The sequence below is a fragment of the Manacus vitellinus genome, unplaced genomic scaffold, assembly GCF_001715985.3.
Source record: "Manacus vitellinus isolate BGI_N305 unplaced genomic scaffold, ASM171598v3 scaffold_21_pilon, whole genome shotgun sequence".
Classification (NCBI taxonomy): domain Eukaryota; kingdom Metazoa; phylum Chordata; class Aves; order Passeriformes; family Pipridae; genus Manacus; species Manacus vitellinus.
In genome coordinates this window covers 9,230,902-9,256,056 of record NW_021939546.1, presented here as the reverse complement: position 1 = coordinate 9,256,056, position 25,155 = coordinate 9,230,902, and the positions used below count along the sequence as shown (strand labels likewise).

At 41.4% G+C, this 25,155-nt stretch overlaps 1 protein-coding gene across 1 annotated transcript; it reads right to left on the bottom strand.

The window, feature by feature from the left end:
• Positions 1–445: 445 nt before the first annotated feature.
• Positions 446–21,625, bottom strand: NRDC (nardilysin convertase). Its single transcript, XM_018072090.1, has 30 exons — positions 21,240–21,625; positions 20,970–21,051; positions 20,223–20,376; positions 19,031–19,104; positions 17,529–17,624; positions 16,503–16,625; positions 15,055–15,112; positions 14,006–14,079; positions 13,749–13,818; positions 13,266–13,343; positions 12,719–12,839; positions 12,582–12,640; positions 11,930–11,984; positions 11,035–11,139; positions 10,637–10,760; positions 9,999–10,085; positions 9,307–9,426; positions 8,597–8,648; positions 7,354–7,504; positions 6,181–6,308; positions 5,682–5,844; positions 4,624–4,655; positions 4,213–4,351; positions 3,750–3,797; positions 3,383–3,435; positions 2,688–2,771; positions 1,625–1,715; positions 1,216–1,332; positions 878–967; positions 446–660 (listed from the first exon to the last, which is right to left on the bottom strand). The coding sequence occupies exons 1-30, from the start codon at positions 21,600–21,602 to the stop codon at positions 466–468; spliced, it is 3,186 nt and encodes a 1,061-aa protein (XP_017927579.1). The 5' UTR covers positions 21,603–21,625; the 3' UTR covers positions 446–465.
• Between the last annotated feature and the right edge of the window lie 3,530 nt (positions 21,626–25,155).

Sequence of the window (25,155 nt, the reverse complement as noted above, 5' to 3'; positions counted from 1 at the left end):
CAAACCACTGTTCTCTCCACAGTTACATCTAGTTTTTATTTGATTTTATCTCAATGTTGTCTATGTCGGACATACAGAAAAACTAAAAAAGCAGTGTGAGATGGAAGCCTGAGGCTTTTCTTCCCCTCCCACCCACTTTCCTGGGTGGATTCTTTCCTGAGGAGCTGTCACTGCTGCAGCACTGCAGGGATGATGCACCAGCCAGTCTGAACACAAAGGCACAGCCCACAGCTCCGGACAGCTGGAGAGGAGAAAGTGGATCCGTGTGGAAGTCGGGGCCTATTCTTAGTGAGCTTGGGAGATTGATGAGAGAGGTTGGCTGGAAACTTACTTGAGGAAAGTTTCTGAATGGGCATCTTCATCCCAGCTACCACTACAGCCCTGGTTTAATAAAAACAGGTTTGTAATGTTTTAAGTTGCAGAAAGCACCTGTATTACACAGCAGTGCAGGGCACGATGTCAGTTTTATTTTAATATTTTATGGTAAGGGAGAACATTCAGAGTTGATGTGTAGGCTTTGATGTCCTTGATGGAAGTAACGTCACTCATCAAAGAAGAGGGGGGCAATAAAGTAAGATGAGGTATTTCACCAGATGAAGAATTCTGTCCTGAGACAGCTGTAACCTCTGAGTCCCCTTCATGTTTTCCATATCCAATCACCTGGAAAAAAGTAACCAAAAGAAAAATTTGAATCTCATTCAATGTTCAGATTAAATTCAGACACTGAAATGCAATTCAGATAATTGGAAATGTAGAAAATGTGGACAACCACCATAGTAAAAATTACATTACAGATCTTCCCTCCCACACCCTTACTCTGAAATTGTCACAGTTTGGCCTTCCAGAAGTTGGCAGCACAGAGCTGACAAACACTCACGTGTACACTGAGCACTTTCCTCTGGTTGCTTCTGTGAGCTTGGAACCAGCTGACCAGGTCTGATTGTGTAACAGACTTGAGAGCTTCAATCTGAAACCCACAGGAATGAGGTTTTAGTAGCACACTGGTGATTTAAGTATTTTTAAACATAAAAATGGTTTCTCTACAAACTCTATCCTATTGGATAAAAGAACCTTTTTAAAATAACATGCAGGTTTAGAATCAGTGTGTCACAGTAGCATAAATCCAATTTATGCTTTGCATTGGAAACTGCTGCAAAAAACAACCTGCTTTTTGTGTTCCATTTGGCATCACTTAACACAACCACAGCCACCCACCTCACGGGCCAGCCTGTCAAACAGGTACTGCTGGGTCACCACTTCATTCCAGTTCCTGTCCACTTCTTCTCCAAGGTGGGAATCTTCACATTCCTTCAGTTTTATCAAAGCTGTAACCTACATTGGAAAAAGACCAAACAATTAGTTTCAAAAGGTTTTAAAACTCTCTTCATTTACCATCACATTCACTGCAGTTGGAAGAAAAGCCAAATTACATTAACAAGGTAGTTCAGTAGTTTCAAACTTGAATGTAAATGGCCAGACAATGAATGTTTAGGGAACACTACAGAACAGAGAAAGAGGCATGATTTACAAGTGAGGCCTTTGTCCAGAAAACCTCAGAAAATTGCCAGATAGTTGTAAATGAATTTTGCAGTTCAAAGAAGAGCTTTTCAAGATGAAATTTTACCTGGGTATTAAAAGCCTCTTCGGTTAAATCCTTGATTTTCTCTTCAAAGCAAGAAAGAAACTCCTCTATTTTCCTGTCAACCAATTCAGAACTAAAAGAGAGTTAAATAATTAAATTAGGAAGGGAAAAAAAAAACAACAAACAAAAAACCAAAACCAACAAAACAATCCTGGGGTGTAAAGTAGCAGAACAGCCCCCTAACAGTAAGGGAAAGTTTGGGACAGGTTCTCTTCCCTTGTCTCCTGAAAAGCTCACAGCTGAGAAAACCCAGTGTTCAGTTTTCCCCAGTATCAGGGAAAAAAGCCAGTGTTCTGATTTTTTTCTGTATTAAGTATTATTCAAACAGGGGCTTCAGGTAACCAGGCAGCCAGAGGAGCCACTACCCTGATGCTGTGGTATCCCCAGCTGCAGTCCTGAGCCTGCACATACTTATGGTGCACTGGATTAGGACTAAAAGGAAGAAAAACAAGGTGATGTGATGGATCCCGAGGTCTCTGACACATTGAAACCTTCCCCGATGACACAGATCTCAGTAATGGAATTAGAGGCAGCAGTCCTCTCTGCTAATTAAACTTTCACTGACACAGCATTATTTTTCACAAGTTGCATACCTTTCAAATCACCCTTCACCTCTGGCAGGTCAAATACCTGTAATTCACCCCAGCTTTCAACAAAACCATAATAGTGCTGTGTCTGCTGAAAGTGAGCCACAAGAACAGCTAGGCAGGATTTACAGGATTTGAGCTCTCCTGGAAGGATGGCTTCCAAAGGGCAGTGGGATATTTTACTGAATCTTGGGATTACTTTCCCTATTCAACTTGGGACTGCTGCAGTTTTCAGAACCTTAAGGCTATTGCTTTATTCAGGTGTTGGTTTTGAGTCAGGATTTTGTAACTGTCAGCACTGTCCCTTCTGACAGTCCCTTTGGGCTCTGACCTAACTCTCCTCATAGAATTAAGAAACCCCTCCCTGGCCTGAAACAGGCCAACTCTGAAATGAGAGCAGGTGCTCAGGTGTGACTCCCAGGGCTGGGAGTGATGAACATTCACCACAGAGCACTTACTTGTATTTAGTTGCCTGGGTTGCTACTGTGACAGAGAAGCCAAGGATCCCAGAAGTGTTCCTGCAGGTGGGGTACACGTGGTAGCTTAAAAGAAAGGATGAAACAATAAAGTTATTCCACAAGCACAATTAACTTTTCATTTACATGACAAGCTACAAGTTAAAATTATGTTGGTACTTTTGACAGAAAAATCTCAAATCTAAATGTTCTGCATCACTGCACCTCAGTGTTTGCTCATCTTTAGGAAATCCTTTTAAGCTTGGCAGAGTATTTGTGTCCCTGCAAACTTAATTCAAGCAGAGTGACAGACCTAGAGCTGTGAAAAGCCTGTTCCAGTTTCCTGAGGTGGTAGGGTGCCTCCAGGGAGGCTGCTCTGCACCACAGAACCACTGTGAAAACAGCCCTGGGGAAGGGGAAGCTGATTGTGGAAGTGGAAGGAACAACTTTACGCTGAATAATTCCAAGTTAACCCACTGGTAATAGATGCAATTCTTACAGGAACCAAAAGCAACTTGGCCTGCAGCTTGTACTGATGGATGCTCTCGGTTTTGAGGTATGTTGCTGTTTCCATTACAATAATTCAGGAATTAGCCACTGTGCAGGAGGGATTTCCAGAGTAAAAATAAAATACCAGGGAACAGCAAAAGCAGGAGTGTAGGAGGAGGTGCAGGAGGATTCCTCCCCAGTGAACTCACCCGAGGGTCTGCTTGGTCCTCAGGAAGTCAAAGCAAGGCTCCTCCATGTGCATCTGGAACAGCACAAAGTGTTACACAGAAGTGACACTCCCCTGAAGCCCCTTGTGGGCTCCACACGGAACCCGGAGCACAGCAAGTGCTGCCTGTGCAGCCACAACCACTGAACTGAGAGGGCTCAGCACGGTGGGGTGGTAGCTCAGAGAACAGTCCCATCACTGCACAGTTTGGGGACCCCAACCCAAACACTCAGAGCTCAGTCAGAGGCAGCAGTAGGTACACACTGTCCCCTTGGGACCATTTAGCCCCATGGCCTTGGCTCCAAGGACTGTTTTCAGGGAAGAGTTAGGAGACACAAACACTGACTTACCACAAGCAGCTCCATAAGGGTGTATTCCCTCAGGTTCCTGGCACCTGACTAGAGAGAGAATGAAGAATTTAGGGTGATTTCTTGGATTTAAATGCCACAGTTCAGGTCAAGGTGACAGCTGTGCCACACACCTCAGCCTGAACTGCAGCACTGAGTGACAATTCACAGCAGGGACAAATGGGAAGTTCTGGTTTTCCCCAGGGGCCTCAGGAGAGTGGAGAAGAGATCATGAGATTAGAGGTGGGGACACCAGGACCATGGCACTAACCCAGCTATGGGCACTGGCACAGCCTGGGAGGGGAAGGTGCTGGTTTCAGGGAACCCCACACACTGTGAGAGCCCACCGGGGTTTGGCCACAGCGGAAGGGGCCTGTGCTGACATGAGGTGTCTGTGTCCCCTCTGTAACATTCCTGCCCACAGCTGCCAGAGGGAACAGGCCAGCACACTCCAAGTACACCTTACCTGGTAATAGACTGTCACCTCAGAGTTGGCATCACCTTTGTTGAGGGTTTTCACCTTACACAGCAGGTGGGTATTTGGCAAATCCACCACCCGGAACTGGACAGGGCAGGGATGGGCCAGGGGAGCGAACTGGAGTTTTCTGAGGGAGCACAAACAGCAAAGTGTCAAAACACCCACTCATGTCTTGGCCAAAACCAACATAACACCCAGATACTTCCACACTTGGTCTGACCTTATCTTCCCCTTCCCCAAAGCAGAACTATGTCTGCTTAAACTGCCGTGGTTAACAGTCACCTCCCAGAAATACTGGAGGGAAGAAGGAAGTTTCTGCATCACTCCATCCTCCGGAAAAGACTCTTACCTTGATTATAGTTTCCACATAATAAGCAATTCAAGAGTCGAGATACTCACTGAACAACATAATTCAGAAAATCCTTTGCTTCCTAGGGGAGAAAACAAAAACATAAATTTTATTTAGGAGAGAATTATTACCCCAGTTCACAACCTCACACCACAGTGCTGCACTTCAGAGAGTGACCCCCAAGCAAAGACCAGCTGAGCTCTGTTGTGCCACCTCCATCCCTGTCCCCTTGCCTTGTCCCAAATCCTTCCAGACTCCTCTGCACCACACTGCAAAGAGAAAGAGTCTCCACCCTGCTTTTTGCACTGTAACTTTGCCAAAAGGAGAAGGCACGAGCCAAAGAGATAGCACCAGCCATCCCAACAGCAAAGGGTGGACATAGGAGGGGATCAACCCTCTCCTGTGCATGAACCTGGAGCTCTGGGAAGGAAACACTACAGGTATCTGAACTCCCAAAGAGCACATTTTCTTTAGGAGACTTTAAACAGGTCAAGGACAAACACCACCAGCTGGCACAAAATTCCTGGCACAAATTGTAATTGTGGGTTTCTCTCCCATGCACACAATGACACTGGATACAGGGAGCTAAGCCCCATTCCACCCTGTTTTATAAAGCCTGACAGGCCTATGTGTGCCCTAATCCCAGGATAGAAGCCTTCAGTAAATACTTCAGGTCAAGACTGACCTGTGAGGTTTGACCAAACTGTACAGGCACAATCCAATTTCCAGGATAAATGTACTTTGAGGGAAGCCTCTTCCTGGGGCACCACTGTGGAAATTTCTCAATATCAAATATATCCATACACCAAGCAACATAAAAAATGGTGGCAACAGGAGAAACAGATTACAGGTATATATCTACTATATTTTTCCCTCTACACAATTTAAATCCAAATTCCTGGAAACTTCTGTTCAAGCTGACAACTATGGACTGCCCATTGGCCCATCCATATGAGCACTCCTGAAGTGCTAGAGGAGAAACTGCCCTGGCCCTAAAAGACTCCAGACTGCCAGTAGAGAAGCAGCAACCAGCTGGGGGGAGAGGTGAGTGTGTTACAGCACATTTTAAGCACCAGTGAGCGCACAGCAGCTGCAGGGCTGTGCTTACTCTGCTCGTGAAGTTCCCTTGTACAAGACCCTCCACGAAGAGCTGGGACTTGAAAGCCCTGACGAAGTTGGAGAGGGACTCGATGGAGAGGCCGTTCATCAGCGTCTGGTACTTGTCGATCATGGACCACCGGCCGTGCTCCAGGATCAGGAGACGCACGTCCCTGCAGGGCAGGAAGGAAAACAGAACCACGGGACGTCAAGAGCTGTTCGATGCCAGAGATCCCATTTCTGACTGAGGGTTGTACTGGAGACAGGGAGAGGGTCCCCAGGAGCCCATGGGCTGGCTGTGCCCTCCCTCAGCACCCACTGCTGGCTCCAGGTCACTTCGGAAGAGCAGCTCCCTGGGTGTCCAACCTGACCCCATGTCTGATACACTCCTGGAGCTACAAGGAAACCCTGGAACAAGCCCTTGTGAGCACAGAGCAGGGATCCCTGAGCTCTTCAGCTCAATCTCAAACTTGCTGTGCAGCTACTGTCTGCCCTCTCCCAGAACTCACTTGGCCAGAGTCTCAGGTTTGATGAGGATGTTGAAGTATGTTTTCTTCAGCTGCTCTGTTATCATTTCAAAAACTGCTGGAGTAAAGCTGAAGTCAGACAAGTAATCAATGATGAGCTGAAATAGAAGCTGTAAAAGAAAAATTTTAAGCTGAGGTTTTTTGGGTTTTTTTTAAGAAGCAATTTCAACTTTATCCTACATAATAATATAAAATCATCCCTATTTGGTCAACATAAGAGACATCCAGTGTTACTAAAGCACATTCCTCAATTCTGCCAGATGTTCTTCACTCAACAGTTCTATCCCAAATGACAGTCAGTTTCAGAAGGACAGCATTTTTACACAGTGAATAAGCTCAATATCCCAAATCAATAGTAGTTTCCACATTCTATTGGAACAAACATAGCCTGGAACTCCAACATTTCTGTATTCAATATTCCAGTTTTTCCTTTGACAGCTGACTAGCACAGCGACATCACAACAGAGATGTGATTAAAAAAGAGAATATTCAGTCCCTGCTGTTTGCCTATTTGGCTTTTTCTGTTAAACCTCACATTAATAGGTGTGACAGACCACTGACAGTCTTATTAAAGCTCCAGTCAAGCTCTTGCAATGAACATTGGTGACTGTCTCCTCTGAACCACTAAGTCCTCCCATGTCTTACATGGCCAGCATTTAGGGAATGGGAACAGGGATTCCCCAATCCTCTTAGCAAGCCAGCAAAGAAAATCTGCACCCTAAATGAGTATGTTCAGAAGCTGGATCTCCAAAGTCAAATTGCAAACAAAACCTGTTTTCAGACGCCCTTCTCAGACAGCAAACAACCACAGCTTATAGGTGGAAAGGCTCTAACACTCTCTGTGCACGTGGAAGACTCAAAGCTCTTTTAATAAGAAAAGCTGTTAAAAGTGTTAATGAAGATACAGTCCTTAATTAAAGGAAGATTTCTCTTAAGTCAGCCAAAGATCGGTAATTTGAGCTTGTGTGAATTTATGCATGTAAGCACAAGAAAAAGCACCACATTTGCTGCATTACCCTTAACAGAGACACAAGTTTTGCCATTTAAAATACCCCATCTAAGCATTGAAAGCTCCAGCTGCTCAGAGAAAATGCACACACACTAAAAAGCAGAAGGCATAAAAGGCATAAAAGTATTGAGAAGATGAGAACTTACAGGTAGTTTGTGATTGAAGCCTTTCACCCGGATGACTAAGCCATACTCTCCAGCCACCAGCTTGTATTCCAACTGAGCTACGTCTGCTTCATAGGCTGGTTCTCCAAGGTTGTGGGAAAGGATGTTCACAAATGTATCAAACAAAACTATGCTGGAGGGAGAAGAGGGCAGAGAGTTAATAAGAAAGAAATAAAGGATGGAATAAAGATAAAAGTCAAGCCCAATGAGTTTGATGGTACACACAGTGAGTTCTTGGATGGATACTTGAGTAAAACGAGATTCAAAAAGATGTTTTAAACAAACCCAGAAACAAAAGGTAGGTTTCCCTTTGTCCAGAAAGCACATGACACTACTTAAAAATTATTTGGACATTCAACTGTTCCTTGTAATGTATAAGATTCCAGCTTCAAAAGATTTAAGATTTCTTCAAGGTAGGAATGTATATTGTAATGTGCTAATGCTGAAAACACTGAATAATCACAGAAAATGAAATTATTGTACTTTGTGTAATAGAATGGGGGGCAGATGGACTCAGTTATGCTGAAGACTTGAGTAATGAGATGATTTTTTTATCTCTAAAGATAATAATAATCTAGAGCAAATCAGGCTACACAACATGGAAAATGCAGTCCCTGCTCCCAGGTTTTTGCTAGTGCCTGGATTCCAATTTGAAGTTCAAACTAACAAAGCCCCAAGAAAACAGATTTATAAAGGCTTTCCCAAAACATTAGCTGTGCAGGTCTTGGCAGGCTTATGACAAACACACTATGAAATTGGTTCCAAATGGCAATGGCAGGCTGAGACCAGCGAAGTGCAGCACACACAGAGCTGCAGCCAAGGTCTGCCTGACCCACAGCTGGTTTCCAGTGCTGCCAACAGCCCCTCCTACAGGCTCCCAGGCTGCTGGTTCAGGACAAGACTGTGGACTGCTCCTTTCAGGACCAGCTCCTTCTCTAGACACTTTGTTCTGGTACTTGCACTGCTACTGTTACATTATTTTTTCCCAAACAAGCCCTGGGGAACAACACACCATTGAACTCCTACACATCTGTTTGCTACAGACAGGACCTGCTGCAGAACCACCCTCACCAAACTGCAGATAAAACCACAAGGAAAGTGTAAGAACATGAGAAAAGGACACCTTATTCTATTCCTGCTTAAAATTAATGTCTCTTCATGGTTTTTCACTAGGTATGGTAATTTAGTTACTCTGCAAGATAAGCATAAATAATATAATCCTCACTTCTCTGCAGATTGCTGTATCAATGGAGAGATCAGATGGAATCGAACATAACCTGGGGTGGAAAAAGAAACTTAAATGAGCAATTGTGTAATAAAAAGTGACAGCTTTCTACAGCCAAATGTATTTGAGTCTAACGAAAATGGTCATTGAGCTGTAAGAATTTTTTTTCTTAAATATTGTCATCATTAAACATCTTCTCTTTCTCACTCCAAAAATCTTCCCTTAAAAACACCAAACATTAGAGAAAAAAGCTGTGCTTTGCAGAACACTAACTCACATGGCATGACCAATATAAACAGAAAAACTCCATAAACCTTCTGTCTAAGAGACACTAAAAATTGTGACATTATGCTTGAAAGCAGCAATATATTTTCCACATTTGTCTCAGATCCAGGCTATATTTTTATATTATATTTATTTTCATGTGTTCTTTCCTTCTCAAGCCCTTGTCTCAGCATCATATTTTGTCTGCCCAATCCTGTTCACAGCCAGTGTATCTCAGCGATTCCACTTTTCAACCAGAGGTATCAGCAGGGTTCCTTTGTTGCAGGTACTTTACCTGCTTCTCTTTTATTGTAGCTAATAAACATATCAAAAGGACCATGGAAGAGCTGACAGCAAGCACTTAGTTTAAATGGTGATTTGCCTTCAAATAAATTCCAGCTGGTAAAAACAGGGACTTGCTATTCAGAAAGCCCTCAGGCATTTACCTTTTGGGATTTTGAATTTATCATCCTTTCTGTACCAGAGACAGCCTTGTTGTGTGCTGAGTGTTTTGACTGGATATTCTGTCTCAGGGCAGTCAGCAACTTTCAAAGCAAAGTCGGTGGCTAAAAAAAAGAAAAAGTGGGTTAGTGGGTTTCACACACAACCAAAAATGCACCAAAGCCTTATATATCAAAAAATACCCTTTTCCCCTCCAGTTTTCTAAATTATTTGTGATAATGCTTTCCTGGACCCAAGGAACACCAATTTTTCAGTTCCACACCAGAACAGAGGCTCAGAAACGGTGCAGGAGTGGTGATACTTCATTCCATCCAGGACACGAGTTCTGGATTTCATTTCATCTGGTTTTGGCAACAAAGCCAGATGGTATTTAGATGCTTTCAAAACCAGCAGGACTTAGCAAATAAAACTGCTCTTCTAAGGTATCTGGAGCTCTTTGTTAACTCTCAAGGCCTGCTGTTATGGATACATCATCTGTAAGTTTATACCTTAGAAAAATTCAGTTCTCACCCTTATAAACAAAAGAATATGAAATGAAATCCATGTGAACAGAGTGATCATGGTTTTTTAATTTGGAAAACCAGGTTGATGTTCAGATGGAAATTAAGATTGTTTCTAAACCACAGCAAATTCTCAAATTATTAGGGAAGAGTTCATTCATGCTCAGGTGCCTTACCTATGTATTTATTTTCTTCTGGAAGGTGTAAATCCTGATTTAACTCAAAGTCACTGGCCCATAAATCACTCCAGTACTTGTCAATATCTATTAAAAACAAGAAATGCATTCAGTTCAACAAGCAGGCAATGCTATCCTATTTCCTAAGCCAGTCATCTCATCTCCTTGCTGTCTCCGTGAAGATTTGCAGTACAATGGAAGTTTCTTAATGTCACCTGGCTCATCGTGACTCCTTCTAAATCCATTCCTACAAGATCTTCTGGAGCAGGACCGAAACAGTCCTATTAAAAAGCAAATGAAGCCTGCCTGCATTAGTAACCCAGCTACCACCACACCCTGTGCTTCTTTGTTGGGGTTCTTTCCCCTGTTCAGGACCAGAGTGGCAGCCAAGTGGAGGGCTTGGAGGGCTCACTGGGACTTCTGCCTCAAAAAACAACTGCAGACTAGGGAGTGGGAATCAACTGCCACCAAACAAAGAACAATTATTGAGTGGCACAGAATATTTGACTAATGGTGGGCTCAGTAAAGCACTGAGGATTCAATTCCCTGCTTCCATTCACTTGTATGTTGTGTTGTCACCCTTTTACTGTCTCTACTGCATGAATCAGGCACTGCCTGAGTTTCTGCTGCTGTTTTACCTTCCACACTGTACTGTGTTCCAAACCACTTCTCTTTGAGGTGACACTGGCCTTCATTGGCAGCAGACAACAAAACCAGGTTGGCTCTCTCCGGGCTGAGCTGCTCCAGGGCAGCAGCAATGATCTGCAAGTTCAAGACAATATTGCAGCTCAAATGCAACTCTGGCTCTGCCTGACCCAGAAAAGACTTCTCAGTACAAACGCAGGAAGAATAAGAACATAACAAGCTTACCAAACAGGAGATTTGCTTTCTGAATACAAAAAGTGTTTCAATTAATACACAACCCGTGCCTACATTATGCTTAATTACAAATGCCTATACACATGCCTCTATTATACAATATGCCCCATATTTTCCTTACATCAAAACATATAATCAGAGTTCAAAGCATATTTACCTCAGGCTTGTATTCAAACAAGAGCTGGTCTCCTGTCAGAAAATCCTCCTTCTGAAACAACTGCATGTTCTCACAAAGGCTTTCCACATAGTCAACAGGATCTGTCTGTAAGCAAATAAATAAAGCTATTTGTCACATAATTAGAAAAACAAAATATCAGTTTTCTGTTCTGAGAAGAGCTTGACTAGTCAGGGATGTTGAGGATGAGTTGGATGCTGTGCTTGTTATGGCATTTAGTTTCAGTTATTGAATTAAATGTATTTCATAACTGTATCTAATGTTCCATCTCCTTTGAGAATTACACAAATCATCTTGGTAGGAAAAACCCTGATTATGCAGTTTACAGTCATGGGATATACTAGGTTAAAGACCCAGCAGAATGCACTCCTTGCCTCCAGGGAACACAAGCACAGTCCTGCAATTCAAGATGCTCTTGCTTTCCTGTTGAACTCAATGCATTCCATGGTTTCTAATAGTTATTGACAAGTACTGGAGTGACTGAAGTCGATGAAGTGAGGCTTCTCAAATTATCCAAACTGTGTTCTCTTCTTTAAAATTACAGCATAAGAAAGTGAAATTAGGAAAAAATATTGAAAAGCCCCAAACAATTTGCAGAGCATTAATAATGGGCACAGAACTTCACACACAAGGGCCTAATGACTAAAACTGAGAGAGAGCCTACCTAGCAGGTAGGGAATGAAATAGCAACACTTAATTCTGTTAGGGAAAAAGCCACAATACTTCTGTGCCTACAATACATATTCTTTCAGCAAAACGCAGCCTCATTAAGTGCACAATTTATTTCTGGTGGAACAGAACTTTGAAAATGTGTTCCAAAATGAAAACAAAATCCTTTTCATGGTTTACCTACATCAACACAAAACTGGATAAATACCTGTTCCTGGTAGTGAAATTCATTAGCTTCAATCTTCTGTATTTCTTCCCATACTCTGCAAAGGAGGAAGAAGAGAATAAGAGTGGATTTTCTCCATTGTTCCACAACATTTACTAAAAATCAGAAAAAAGTTATCTTCTAGGAAAGGCATTAAAGGTGAGTTCAGTGATTCATTCAGGTACAAGACATAGAAGCCAGTATTAAATGTAATTTCCTTTCATCCAAAATGGCCTTTCTCAACTGGCTGTTTTCTGAAGAGGAAGAGAGTTAACTACAAGGAGTCAAAATCTGATACCAAATTAACATAAAGGTTGACATCAGAACACCACAGTCCTGACTTCCACAGATGTGGCTCAACAAATTTAAAAAATAAACACAAAACTGCACCCAACCTGGTGCAGTTCAGCTAGTTTCAGCTTACTAACATCAGAAATCAGATCACAATAAGTCAAACTAAAACTACCAAGAGATAAGCATAAACATTTAGAAAATTCCTTTTTAAAACTTTAAAACTGACATATTTTCCCCAAGGACAAGCTTTACTACTGATGTTTATGCTCTAGTAACTCTAGAAAAAGTGCAAACACTACAAATAGCAGACTAATGGAGAAGGATAATGTCACAAATATCCGAGGTAGTGGCAAACACTTGCCTTTTATCTGGCCCCCTCTTCTGCAGCATCTTCACATACTGAAAAACAACATGGGCCACCTACAGACAGAAAGGAACAGGGTCATTTTCCCAGACATTAGGAAAAAGGTAAGAAAATCAAGTTGCAGTAAAACATACCTCATAGAAGTGCTTGTAACCTTCATCAGTCAAGGTCACAGAAATGCTGAAGATGGAGTAAGTGGAGTTCTGTTCAAATCCTGTCTCTCCATTTCCTCCATATAATGCAAGAGCCCAAAATCTATGAAAGAGTTAAAGGTACTTACTAATTAATCATTTCAGCTTTATTTGAGCTTAGTTACAACTAGCATATCATAGTTTTACTTCAGTGGTTTTCAATCCATCTACACTTTACACAAGGATCTTCCAACACAAAGATGTGAACCTCAGGATACAGAATTTAAGAAAAACAGTGAAAAAGCTAAGCTACCTTTTGGAGATCTCAAAGACCAGTCACAGATACTGCTGATCCATGGATCACAGACAAAAATCCATGCATTTTTTACTTGAGTCTACTGTCAACTCACAGAATACCACTAACAAAACACTGATACAAAAAGGCTGCTTTTATATCTATAGAAAATACATATATATACACTCAAAATAGAGTTTATCTATATTTTAATGACAGCAAAGCATTTAATAACCATGCTTTAAAAATACATACTTTTTCCTAAGGAAAGAAAGAACACTGCCTTTGCCTTCATGTCCCACCAGCCAGGAAATATAATGAAGAGGTTTCACCCTAAAAGAAAGTTTGCAGGAGATTAGATGCCAGGAGGTAACACATTTCCCAGAATGAATTCAAATCACCAGGTTAATGACTAAAATATTCACTGTCTCTTTCTTCATGGCAAGTTTTGCATTAGGATGCAAGGCAGCATTAGGATGATAAGCTAAAAATGTGGGAGTTCAGAACATAATGACTGATCTGAGTCAGTGAGGAATGATGTTAAAATCAGCCATGTACAAATTCCACTCTACTAAAGGAACCATATCTGCATCAGTTTAATTCATTTTTAAAATGCCTGCCTAGCTGAAATCAAAGTACTCTGTCACACAAGTAAATGTGATTCTTTGGTTTGTTGGGAAAGGCAATAAATTATTCACAGCATAAACACAGTAGAAGTAAAATGCAGCACCAGCATACCTGTAATACTGTTCTTGTGGGGGAAGTGCCCAAGTGATGGTCAATGAATGAACTTTCCTGATTGGAACAACTGAACACAAATAACCAGATTGAATATAAATACACATGAGTAGACAGAGATAAGAAATTTTACATAATGCAGAAAGAATAGTTAAAAGTTATTCAAATCCACATAGAATTATTATACAAAGTATCTGGATCACGCAGAGAAAATCTGAAGTCAAGTATTCAGAACATTTAAATCTATTCCAACTTACCTCTGTAAAGCTTGTGAAATTCTGGGGTGTCGAAAGGCTGAGTCAGATGGCCAAAGCTGGGTTTGGGTAAACCACTTAAAAGCAAAATGGAAGTGTGATGTTACTGGCAAGGATTAAAGCCTGCACTGAGATATTCAAAGACATAAGCACCACAGCTCTGACAGGACACCAGAGAGCCTGAAAATGGCCCTTAACCAAGGGTGCAGCTCAGGATCCACCCAGCAGTAGAGGCAACCTGGCCTCACCTGTACTGCCCACACAGCAGAGTCAGTAACGAGATTTGGGTACCACATCAACACCTCCCTTTCCTTCTGTACAAGGCAGCACCAGCAAAAAACTTCTTTTTGGAAAGCCAAGTACAGTAAACAACTTCCTAAGTTCACCCTGGATTCAAAGAACTCTGATGGATTGTCTTGTAGGGAAGGAGGAATGAGGACAGGGGTGGTCAGGAGAGACAAATGTGTCTCTGTGTGGTATTAGGCTTTCATAAGTGCATTTCCAGGCACCACAGAAACAAACACCTTGCAAAAGCAGGAAATGGAAGGGGAAATAAAATGCTTTTCAAGTTAGCAAAGCTTTTCCAGAACTCCCTCTTTTAGACAGCACGTTGCAGTGAACGATTAAAAAAGATTAACTTCTAACCCATTGCCACTCTAAGGATGACACTGAAATTCCAGATACGGTGTTAATTAATTTTGCTTCTAATTATTTTTGACACAAAGCAAAGATAAGCAATGTAAAATGATAATCTAGGTTTGAATGTCTTATCACAAAATCAAGGTATCAGCACATATTAAGCAAACACTGCTTCAAGTTACCACCATATAGCTCACAGCCTAAATAATTGTTAAGCAGAAACAAAGTCTTCCTGGCACAATTAACTCTGGTCTTTAATTTACAAAGTTGCCTTTTTTTTTTCCCCAGATAAGAATGTTAATTAACAAATAGTCATTTTCTTAGTTTCTCCAGTAAGGGATTTTTTCTAATGCCATTTTAAGAACAGATAATTTTATCATCTGTAATGTCTCTATGCATCAAAAGAATCTTACTTATTTGGGATCTCAGAGAAGATTTCTGTCACCCACTTTTCCAATGTATCCAGTGTTTCTAAAAAGGAGAGAAAAAAAGAAACACAGAAATGCAATTTCCTGAAGATCTAAGACAAAATCTTATCTCACCAGTTCAGTTATTTTAAAGAGGCTGCAAGACAGTGTATTTGAAAATTGCAAAGTTCTAAATTATAAACTTCAAAGTTGTTGGTTTGAGCCAATTCTTAATATTCAAGGTATCTGTGGTCATAGCTTTGGGTTTGTATATAATGCTGAAATCCCAGGCTGATACAACTGGGATTTAAAGTTCAGTAGTGTCTGGAGTGACAGTGAAGAGGAATTACTGTCTTAGGGATCTACAAAATCACCAATACTTGCAACTCCTTCAACCACTCTCCAGATTATACACAGCAGTTTACTCACTCAAATGCAGTCCTGCAGTGCTAAGGTTTTCTTCTCCCCATCCTCTTTTTTTAGAAGAACTGAGTCAATAACCAGAAATTTAAGTTTTAAAATAAAAACTTGGAAATTGCTGGTTTAAGCAAGCATTCTGAATTCCCAAAGTGATGCTGCATATGGTTAACAGCAATAAAAAAGGTTGGATGAGATATGGGGAGGATTCACAGTTTGTTTTAACAGAGACAAAACCACAAAGTTGACCTGACTGGTTATCAGTTACCACCATTTTCCTCCCAACTACCAGAAGAAACACTGCAGCCCACCACCAGTTAAATGATTATTCATCAATGCCCTAAGTAGTTTACTGTCTAGACAGAAAATAAAAAGCAAAGGAGAAGAAAAGAAATCCTACCTCTATTATTACCATGTCCATTTTACAGATGGGAATTGTAATCAGTTTTAGCATTCAGTAAAACCCCTCCCTAAGAACAAACCTAACTTGAATAACTTCTAAGAAATTCTTCTACTCTCAGCAGAAAAAAACCACAAGTCTGAAGCTCTTTGCTGAAATGAAACTCAAATCCATTTGCATAGAATTTTTCAGTCTGTGTGGGAAAAAATGAGAATCTCTATCCCTCCTAGAGAAACAAGACAACTGAAGACAGAGTTTCAGTCTCTCACCACTTACTGTGGAGGTTTACTGTTGATGGCAGAGAAATCAGTAGCATTAATTAATTTAACTGATCTGACTCTTCATTGCTACAAGATTATTTTTGAAATGCTATCTTTGAGATTTTACCTTCAGTGTTAATGTGGAACTATTCAAGACCTTCAGCTAAACGACTCTCAAGAAGTGGCAGGATGACAATAACACAGCACAATTGCTCAAGACTTGTTTCATTTGGAAATCAGGCTAAAATCTGCATATAAATACCCTCTGCAGGACTGGACAATCCACTAGAATGGTCTGGGCTACAGCTGAACTGGTTCCAAAAGCACTACAACAACAGCAGCAATGAGGCTGTTTTTTAAGGAGCAACTGATGTTACCTTTAGACTGGACAACTAAAGTCATGTAGTGAGCAGAGTAGTGGCGCTGCCAGAATTCCCTCAGTCTGGTGTAGGTATCAATATTATTCATTTTGGGCTCATGTTTGAGTGTATCTGCATTACCTGGAAACATTAAAAGGTAGGTAGTTAGTTATCAAAGACCAGACATATGAAGAACTTATTTTCCTCCCTGAGTCATGGTAAAGCACATTAAAAATACCTAGTAGAAATCTGGAGTTAAAAGAATGTTAACTGAAATTCGATACCTTCCAATTTCTAGTTCTTACTGTAAAGCCAGCTGGTATTTCTATGGCAAGGAAAGACAGAGTCCTCTTGCATTATCAGATCACCCAATGTGTGTTGCCAGCTATTCCCTCAACAATGGAACTTGCAGAACAGCAGAGGGGAAAAGAGGGGGAAATATGATGTTCAGTGCATGTCACTATGGAAATTTATAAAAATTATCTACATTTCAAAGCTGGCCAACTCTAATACCCATCACACAGCAATTTACACAGCATGAGGGTGAGGGAGCTGGGACTGTATTGTCCCAGAGAGGAAGAACACATTTCCCTTCTGCTCCCCTGACATGGCTGTTAAGGTGTAACTTCTGCAAGTTCAACAGTGAATTACTTATTCTGTAAAGCCTCCTTAGACACATATCCAGAAATAATTTATCTTTCCAGAAAATTTTAATAGTAAAAAACCAAGTGTAAGCAAGACGGAGATGACTCAGAGAGCACCACCTTTATGTTAACAGAAAGCTATACGATTACACACCTCGGGCAACCCAGCTTTAACATCAGCAAAAAGCAGCATCAGAATGAAAACTACCTTAGGAAGGAGACAGCTGCTTTTATTTCCAACCATTTTACTGTAAAATGAATAATTGCTCTAATACATCTGAGCAAGGCTAGTGTTTGCTGTGATAAAATAGTTCATGTCAGTGCATCTAACCACTCAAATTTTTAAGTGGTTAAAAGTTTAACTATTATCACTACTTTATAACATAAATACAGGACTTACCCCAAAAAAATTTCTTCATAGGATGTCCAGGCCTGGCAAGACTCCCAAATAACATCTCTTTTCTGTTTGCATCAGAGGGCCTTGCTAGTTGATACTCTATTAATTTAAAGAATTTGCAGTGACATGCATCAACATTTGAGGTCATGTTCCCCCAAAACAAAGCAAAAATCCCAGCCAAACTGATAAGGAGATACACCACAGAGATGCAGCCTGGAATTTGTTTTAATGTATAATGAAATAGTGAAATAGGCTGAAAACAGGACTTGCTAGCAGTAATAAGAGGAAAAACGTAGTTCATTGCTGAGAAGAAAGAAAAGGATAAGAAGGAAGTGTATGTAAAGCCCTAACTTGTCCTGTCTGAATGCTCTCAATATGTTAAATTCAATGGGGACAAAAGGCCAGAAATATTATACAAGATCAGGCCCTGCAGCAAGAGCCAGAGAACAATTACAAACCTGCTACTACCATGCATCACACAGAACAACCTCTAGCCTGGTAATAAGAAATTGAAAGCTGAGCAAGATCGTTTCCAAAAATGCAGTTTTACGTTCGGTTTACAATAATCTAAATATGGGACTCTGCCAAAATCAAGAATTCACCCTCCTGAACTGCATTTTCCTGTTGCTGTTTTTGCTGGTAATAAGGAACATGCAGAGCAGAGCTGAACACTAATTCTTCTGGTTGGCTTATCCCATGGGCAGTTCAGGAGCTGACACCATTCACTGGGCAGCACATTCCCCCTGTCAGTCCAAGGGAAGGACAGGTTTTGCACCATGAAGGTGTAAATTGGCTTAAGCTGTTGAAGAACCACACCTTAACTCAAAGGTAGGTCCTTGTTTACACTGACACTTACCTAAATTTAAAGATCAAACTGCCCATCTTTCCTTGCCAGAAGACAGATGAAGATGATGACTTGGAATAAACATTTGAACCAGTTGGTATATCTGCCAACAACACTTTTTTTCTAAAACAGTGAAGTTCTATAGGCAATCTGGGAGTATTCATCACATATAAGGAAATCAACACTCTACTCACTTCTGTGCCTTGTTTAATTTCCTTCTGGGAAGCGATTTTGTAGTTATTCAAGCATTAGAATAAGAAGATAAGTAAAATCACCTCAACTTATTGTATTAACTCCATATATGACCGGAGAGAGCACTGGGATTATGCTGGAGCCAAAGGCATGTTGTTCGCTGCAGAGCATCCAAATGATCATGTAAGTGCCCTGCCAGTTACTGCCAAACCACTTCAAATTATTAATTTCTAATACAAGAAATGAGAGGGTAAACTCTCACAGTGATGGCACTACATTCAGTCTTTCTCCTCTAACAACCACTGATGTCCACAGAACTTCAGCTGAAGAGTTTAACCTCTCTGACAAGTTAGGTGAACTTGACTGAAGTGCTCAGAAGGGTAGTTCAACATAGAAACCAATAAATAGTGTTACAAGGTAGGTTTTAAGAAGATGGGCTAAACACACAGGAAAAGATTCTCTTACTTACCACTGTCTACAGCCTCCACTTCTCGATCTATTGCATCCCTGATCATTAATGGGTGAATAAAGAACTGTGCCCACCTACAGAACAGAAAAATTCATATACTTTTCTTCAGGGTCTATTAGGCTAAGGCAAAACCCCCAGTAGTTAAACCCAACATCTACTCTTTTGGTTTCTAAAGTTGCTTGTATTACAAATGATGCAATTCTTGACTGCACTGTCTTAGAGAAAGATAAAAGCCCATTTTGTGATACCATGAAAAACCAAAGAGCAGGGCTTCCAGGCTCCATAAAGTGGGACTGAATTGGTTGGATACAGCATGATATGACACTAATGGGTGCAGATTATCTGTCTTTACACTCTAAGAATGCTCACACCATTTAAATAATAAAATAGTAAATTTAAATAATACTTGGTAAAATGTGCAGACGCTTGCTCTTGGTGTCATCACAGGAATGTTTTTTGATCAAAGTAAATTTGCAGTGGAATCTCCTCTCCTCCTGAGATATTTTACAGCATCAAGAACATTCAGCTGTGCCCCCATGAATAAGTAATTCCTCTCACTGAAGGAAACCATGCCAAGAAAACCATGTGGAGCTCTGCTGTCCCAACATATCCCACAGCACAGAAGAGCAAGTTAAACACTTTCGGACAAAAGACACATACAACAGTGATTAACCTGGCTTGGGTTAAATGTCTCCTTTTGAGGCACACATTGTACTGTTACTTTAAAGGCTGCCATCCCACCCATCCTGAGGGATCGCACTTGGAAACAAACTAACAGAATATGAAAAAATAGTAACTCTAATCAGGACAGATATTTCAAAGGATGAGTCACTGCGATTCTGGGAGCACTTCCCCTCTGATCAGTGGTCACATTGCATAACATTTCTTCTATCATCAATGCTACCAGTTTAAGGGTGCCAAAACAATTAAAAAGCTGTATGCATTTAAGACTTACACATGGATTCGACATAATCCCACAGTGGCTACACCAGCATTACCTCAAAAAACAGCAACACACCCTGTGGGAAATAGTATTTCCACATGTTCTGTATCATTGCTGTAGTGCAGGTACCTATGGAACCTCACCAACAGCCTCGGTCACCCCAAAATGAAGAACTGCAAAACTACACCCAAGCTCCTGAGGCACATACAAACATTAATTAACACCTAACCACCATTTATATAAAGTCACCTGTCCAGGGCTTCTTTGAAGTACTTCCTCTGCACATCAAACTGGAAGACCGTCCGCTCGCAGTCGGTCGAAGCGTTGTCACCGCCCCCGTGTTTCTTCAGGAACGCATCGAACCCGTTCTCATCTGGGTACTTCAAACTGCCCATGAAAACCACTGCAACAAAAATCAGCAACATTACCCACATGACATTAACTGGTTATTCCTAACTGGAGCTATGGCAACCCCTCCTCAGCACAGTGTTACCTACAACTGACCCGAAGCTCACCCACAGGGGGTAACTACCAAATACCAACAGCCTGTGTGATGTGCCCAGGAAATGCTGTACTTTGCCTCTAACTGTGCCTGGCCTCAGTCAGGCAAGGACAACATTTTGTGACACATCTGGACAGAAACTTTGTGTGCCCATATTACTAATTCATCACCTTTGACTATGGAGATAAAGGTCTGTAGCTCCAGCCTGGTTTATAAAGCCATGGCTAACATGGTTCCCCTGAATTTTAACAGATAACAAAGAATCTTCCTACAAGCTAATGCGTGGCTTGCCAAAGGGTATGAGACACCTTCTCCCATATTAAGAGTTCCATACTAAGTCAGTATTTTTATAAAATCACACACTCATGAAAATAAATTCTCAAATAGCCAAAATAGGAAATTATATATAATATTAAATATTACAGACATCCTGAGCTACATAGCACTCATTTAGCACTGAAGCTGGGGAAGATGAAATAGGAGCAGATACATACTATGTTCCAGGAAGTGTGCTAATCCAGGCAGATCTTCAGGATCAGAGAAGCTGCCAACAGCAACACAGAGGGCTGCTGCAGACTAGAGAAAATACAACACTCTCAGTAAAAGTGACTTCAAGGAACATTTCAGGAAAATGACAGAAGTGTAAGATGAATCAATCAGGACAGGCACAATAAAAAGGTCTAGTCTGAATGCCTAATCACAAGGCTTCAGACCTCAGGAAAGCTCACTATATATTTTTTCAGCCTACAGCTTAAAGTACATACCTGCTTTTCTGAACAGCCTCTCTTTCTTGTCTCTTCCTTTTCAGCCAGCTCTTCTAATTCACTGTCATCAGAACCATTGAAATCCTCATTATCTCCATTACTGTCCTCACTCTCATCCCCCTCATCACAGTCCTCATCATCAAAACCTTCTCTACCATCTTCGATCTCAGCTCCGGAATCATCATATTCATCACTTCCCTCTTCAGATTCATCCTCATCATCATCATTGTCCTCTTCCTCCTCCTCCTCCGAAGATGTTGGGGCACCATCCAAGTAATTCAAATCCGAAATCAAAAGTGCACATAAGCCATTTTGCAGCTTGATATACCTGAAAGAATAATTATTTACAATGAATACGTTCATCTCCTAAATCTGAATTTTCAGAATCACAAAAGTTTCATCATTTCCTCTAATAGTTCTGTGCTCTTCAACCGAGAGTGATTTCCTAATGAAAATCTAAAGGTAGCTAAGACTGTGAGTAGTTTTACAGCAGGAAAATAAAAAACTCTTCTGCTATTCAACAGCTGTAAGAATGAGCAGTAGTTCAGGGCAGCAGCAGAAGCCCTTCACCCCATAAGGTCAAACACACTGATTTTGGCTTTTTCTTCTTCCTTTGTGAAACTTTTAAGCTACTAGCACTCACTTCATGTACTCAGAATAGGCAAACCCAAACTTCAATAGTCTGTTATGCTTGTCAGGCTCTCAGAAACAAATATTACATGACAGAATGAAGATCTTAGTCCTTGCCTCTAAGTAGGTCCCAGAGACTCCATTTGATTTTATTTGATCAATGTTTGTATTAAATGGGGTCCACAGATCTACAGGCATGTGTTAGAAAGGACAGAGCTCCTCTGCAGGCTCCATTAAACAAGTCACAGAGGGTTGGCTGGGTTACTATCAAGAAGCAATAAAGAGTTCTCTGTGTGTGTGTTTACACAGAATTTTTCACATATGTGTGTGCATATACATGTAAATAAAACCCCACAAGCCCGCTGTGCACCATTCTACAGCTTTTCATACTGGAGACTGCAAGCACCAATGCTCTGCACTACAAGAGCCCTCAGCAGTATTCATTTCCCATCAGATCTGGAGTAGATACTCACAACTGGTCAAATCAGCCAGAGCACCCCTCCCAGGAGCTTGCACTGGCTAGTACACAAGGTGCAGAAAGGAAGGAATGCTGGATCCAGAAAATACTTCGTCCATTCTCTGAACTAGTGTGATATAGACAAGTGGTATCTAATCCAGAAAAAAACCCAAACCAACAAACCAGAAAAAAAACAAACCCAAACAAAAACAAACAAAAAATCCCAAACAAACCCCAAACAAAAACAAAAACCCCAAACCCAACAAAACAAACAAACAAAAAAATCCAACTAGAATAAAACAAACCCATGGTCACACCCCACACTCCCAGAAAAATCTGAGTTCCAGAGCACAGAATCACGGACTAGTTTGTTTTGAAAGGGGCCTTTTGAGGTCATTTAGTCCAGCGCCTGAGTTAATATCAGATCAGAACTTTGCAATGTGGACTACTACAGCTCTTGGACTACTGAGTCTATGCAAAAAAGGTAACAAACAAATGTTTAATAGTTAAAAGTTCATGAATCATGACCAGTCTCCAAGGGGAAGTGACAGCGTTTGCTCTAGGCCAGCAGGAACACGCCCAGTTTGCTGCAGGACTGCTGAGCAGGACAAGTCTGCTCCAATCCAAGGCAGGAGTGCACTCTGGCTCGTTCAAACTGCAACACAGAGCGTGTAACCTGCAGAGGTGCTCTGACCAACTGCAGGAGGCACAGATAGTGCACATCCACGCTAATGTCTGGGAGCAAAGTTAATCCTCCATACATTCTGAAAGCCTGCCTGCTAACCATTTCCATCATGTCCATATGTCACACTCCTGAATGTACAAAGGGGCCTAAAATATACACTGTACACTCTGAGTAGCTCAGAGCCAGAGCCCCAGACAGTGACAAGCCAAGGCTGCAGCATCTTCCAGCACAATCAGCATCTCCTTCTCCTCCACAACAACTCTCTGCCTCAGGTTCTCCCATGGAGAACACTGGCCTCCCAGGGATCAGTCACAGAAAGCAGAGAACAGAATGGGGCTATTCTCCCAGAGGAACAGTGTGCCATAAAGCTGCTCAGCCAGGTGTATCCAGTAGCTCTTGTTGATCCTTTCCACATACCCCCTTTAAGCTCATGGAGTAGATTATCCTAATTTGACATTACTCATCTGGAGGCTCGTGGGTGTTGCACACAGGACAGAAAGCACCAGCATCAAGGACAGGACAGAACCAGTTGCTGGTGGAGGCTCTCAGATTTCACTCCAGGACAATCTAGAACAGCTTAGGTCATACTGATCAGAGGCACCACCGACATAGGTGTTCTTTACTTTTTCCATGTTTCAGTCCAATGGAAAAGGACAAATGTAACCAATACATAAGTATCCATTAGTATGCAAATCACAGTAAAAAAAACACAATCACATAAGGTAGAAATAGAAGCAAGCACAGTCCAATTGCTTTTTTGAAGGACTATACAGGCACTGATGCAAATAAGGCTTAAATATAAAATAAAATTCAAATTCTTAAACGTACTCTTTAAACATCCTGGGTAAGTTTAAACAGGATTGTTCTCACACAACAATTTTTCTTATATTAATGACAATTGTTTAGAAGTTAAGATTTAAATACATACCAGTGTATGGTAAACACTGAGAAATGTTGTAATTTCCCAAATTACAAGCAATACAAGCCCATGAAATTCCACATGTAGATGAATTTAAATAAAACATATATTTCTGGTAAATACAACTACCCAATTACAGCTCTAATGAGCAAACCTAACTCTTATTATGACAATTATTTTGTCCCAACAAACTCACTTCTGAAAACACATCCTGCAATCTCTGTCAGAGCTCTTTTGGTTTTTGTGATCACTGTATCTGAGAAGGTAAAATATGACATTTTTCACTAAGTTAAGGCTGATGTCACCCTTATCTTATAAGCAAACACACTCTCCAAATGTCTATGTGCAGAGAAGGTTCCTGAGCATCAAATAGGGTAGTGACAGCCTTCAATGGATTTCCCAAGCTTCATTCACCAGTGTGCTGCTTCAGGTAGCAAAGGTAGAAGTTCCCTGAGCTGACAGCATCTGTAGCTGCTAGTTTTGCAGGAAGACAGTCTGCCACAAAGTAGCAAGAGTAAGAATGCCATCAGGAGAGGCAGGCAGAGGAAGCAGCAAGGAAGTAGGGCAAGAAGGGAGGGAGTAAGTTTCTCCCTAAGCCAATGGGCATAGTCATCTTCAGGCAGCCAGCAGGGAATTTCACTGTCAACCAATGTCACTGCAAATCCAAAACTCAGTTCCAGGCTCAGGCAGCAGATTCTCCACTGGCTGCACAGATTAGACATCAGGAAAAGCAAAGATTTAAAAAAAAAAAAGGCAATTCTAACAAGGGCTGGATCATCTTCTGCCTAACAGAAGATGAAGCGTCCCTTCAAGAATAAACTGTCTTACAGCATCCAAAGAGCTCAATCCCAGCTGGTTCTCGTCCCAGTCCCTTGCTGTGTCTGGGCCACGGACGCTGTGAGCTGTGCTCAGGGAAGGTGATCCTTCTCATCACTTCCCGGGGTATTACTCGGATATATTCAAATAAAAACACAAGCAAAACGGCAGCCTAAAGGCACTGTGCCTCAACTCGCAGACATGTCTGTGTTAAAACTTGGAAGCTCATTTAAAACAGGAAGAGTTTTAGAGGCTGTTTTAAAGTCGGGATCTGCTCTGAAAATACTTCAACCGCATTCTGCACTTCAGCCGAACGCTTTCGGCGAGGGGCTGCGAACCAACAATTAACTGGGAATTGCTGTGCCTGGCGAACCCCCTCGCCAGGAGCCGATCCCCCGGCCTGTGGCAG

Bases quoted from the DNA above. Each gene is read 5' to 3' on its own strand.
- NRDC (XM_018072090.1), bottom strand. From the start codon at position 21,602: ATGAACGTATTCATTGTAAATAATTATTCTTTCAGGTATATCAAGCTG. The intron at 4,656-5,681 runs GTAAGCACAGCC...TTTCTCCCCTAG, and splicing joins AAGGGAACTTCACGAGCAGA to GAAGCAAAGGATTTTCTGAA. The intron at 4,352-4,623 runs GTGAGTATCTCG...GTGCTCCCTCAG, and splicing joins TTTCTGAATTATGTTGTTCA to AAAACTCCAGTTCGCTCCCC.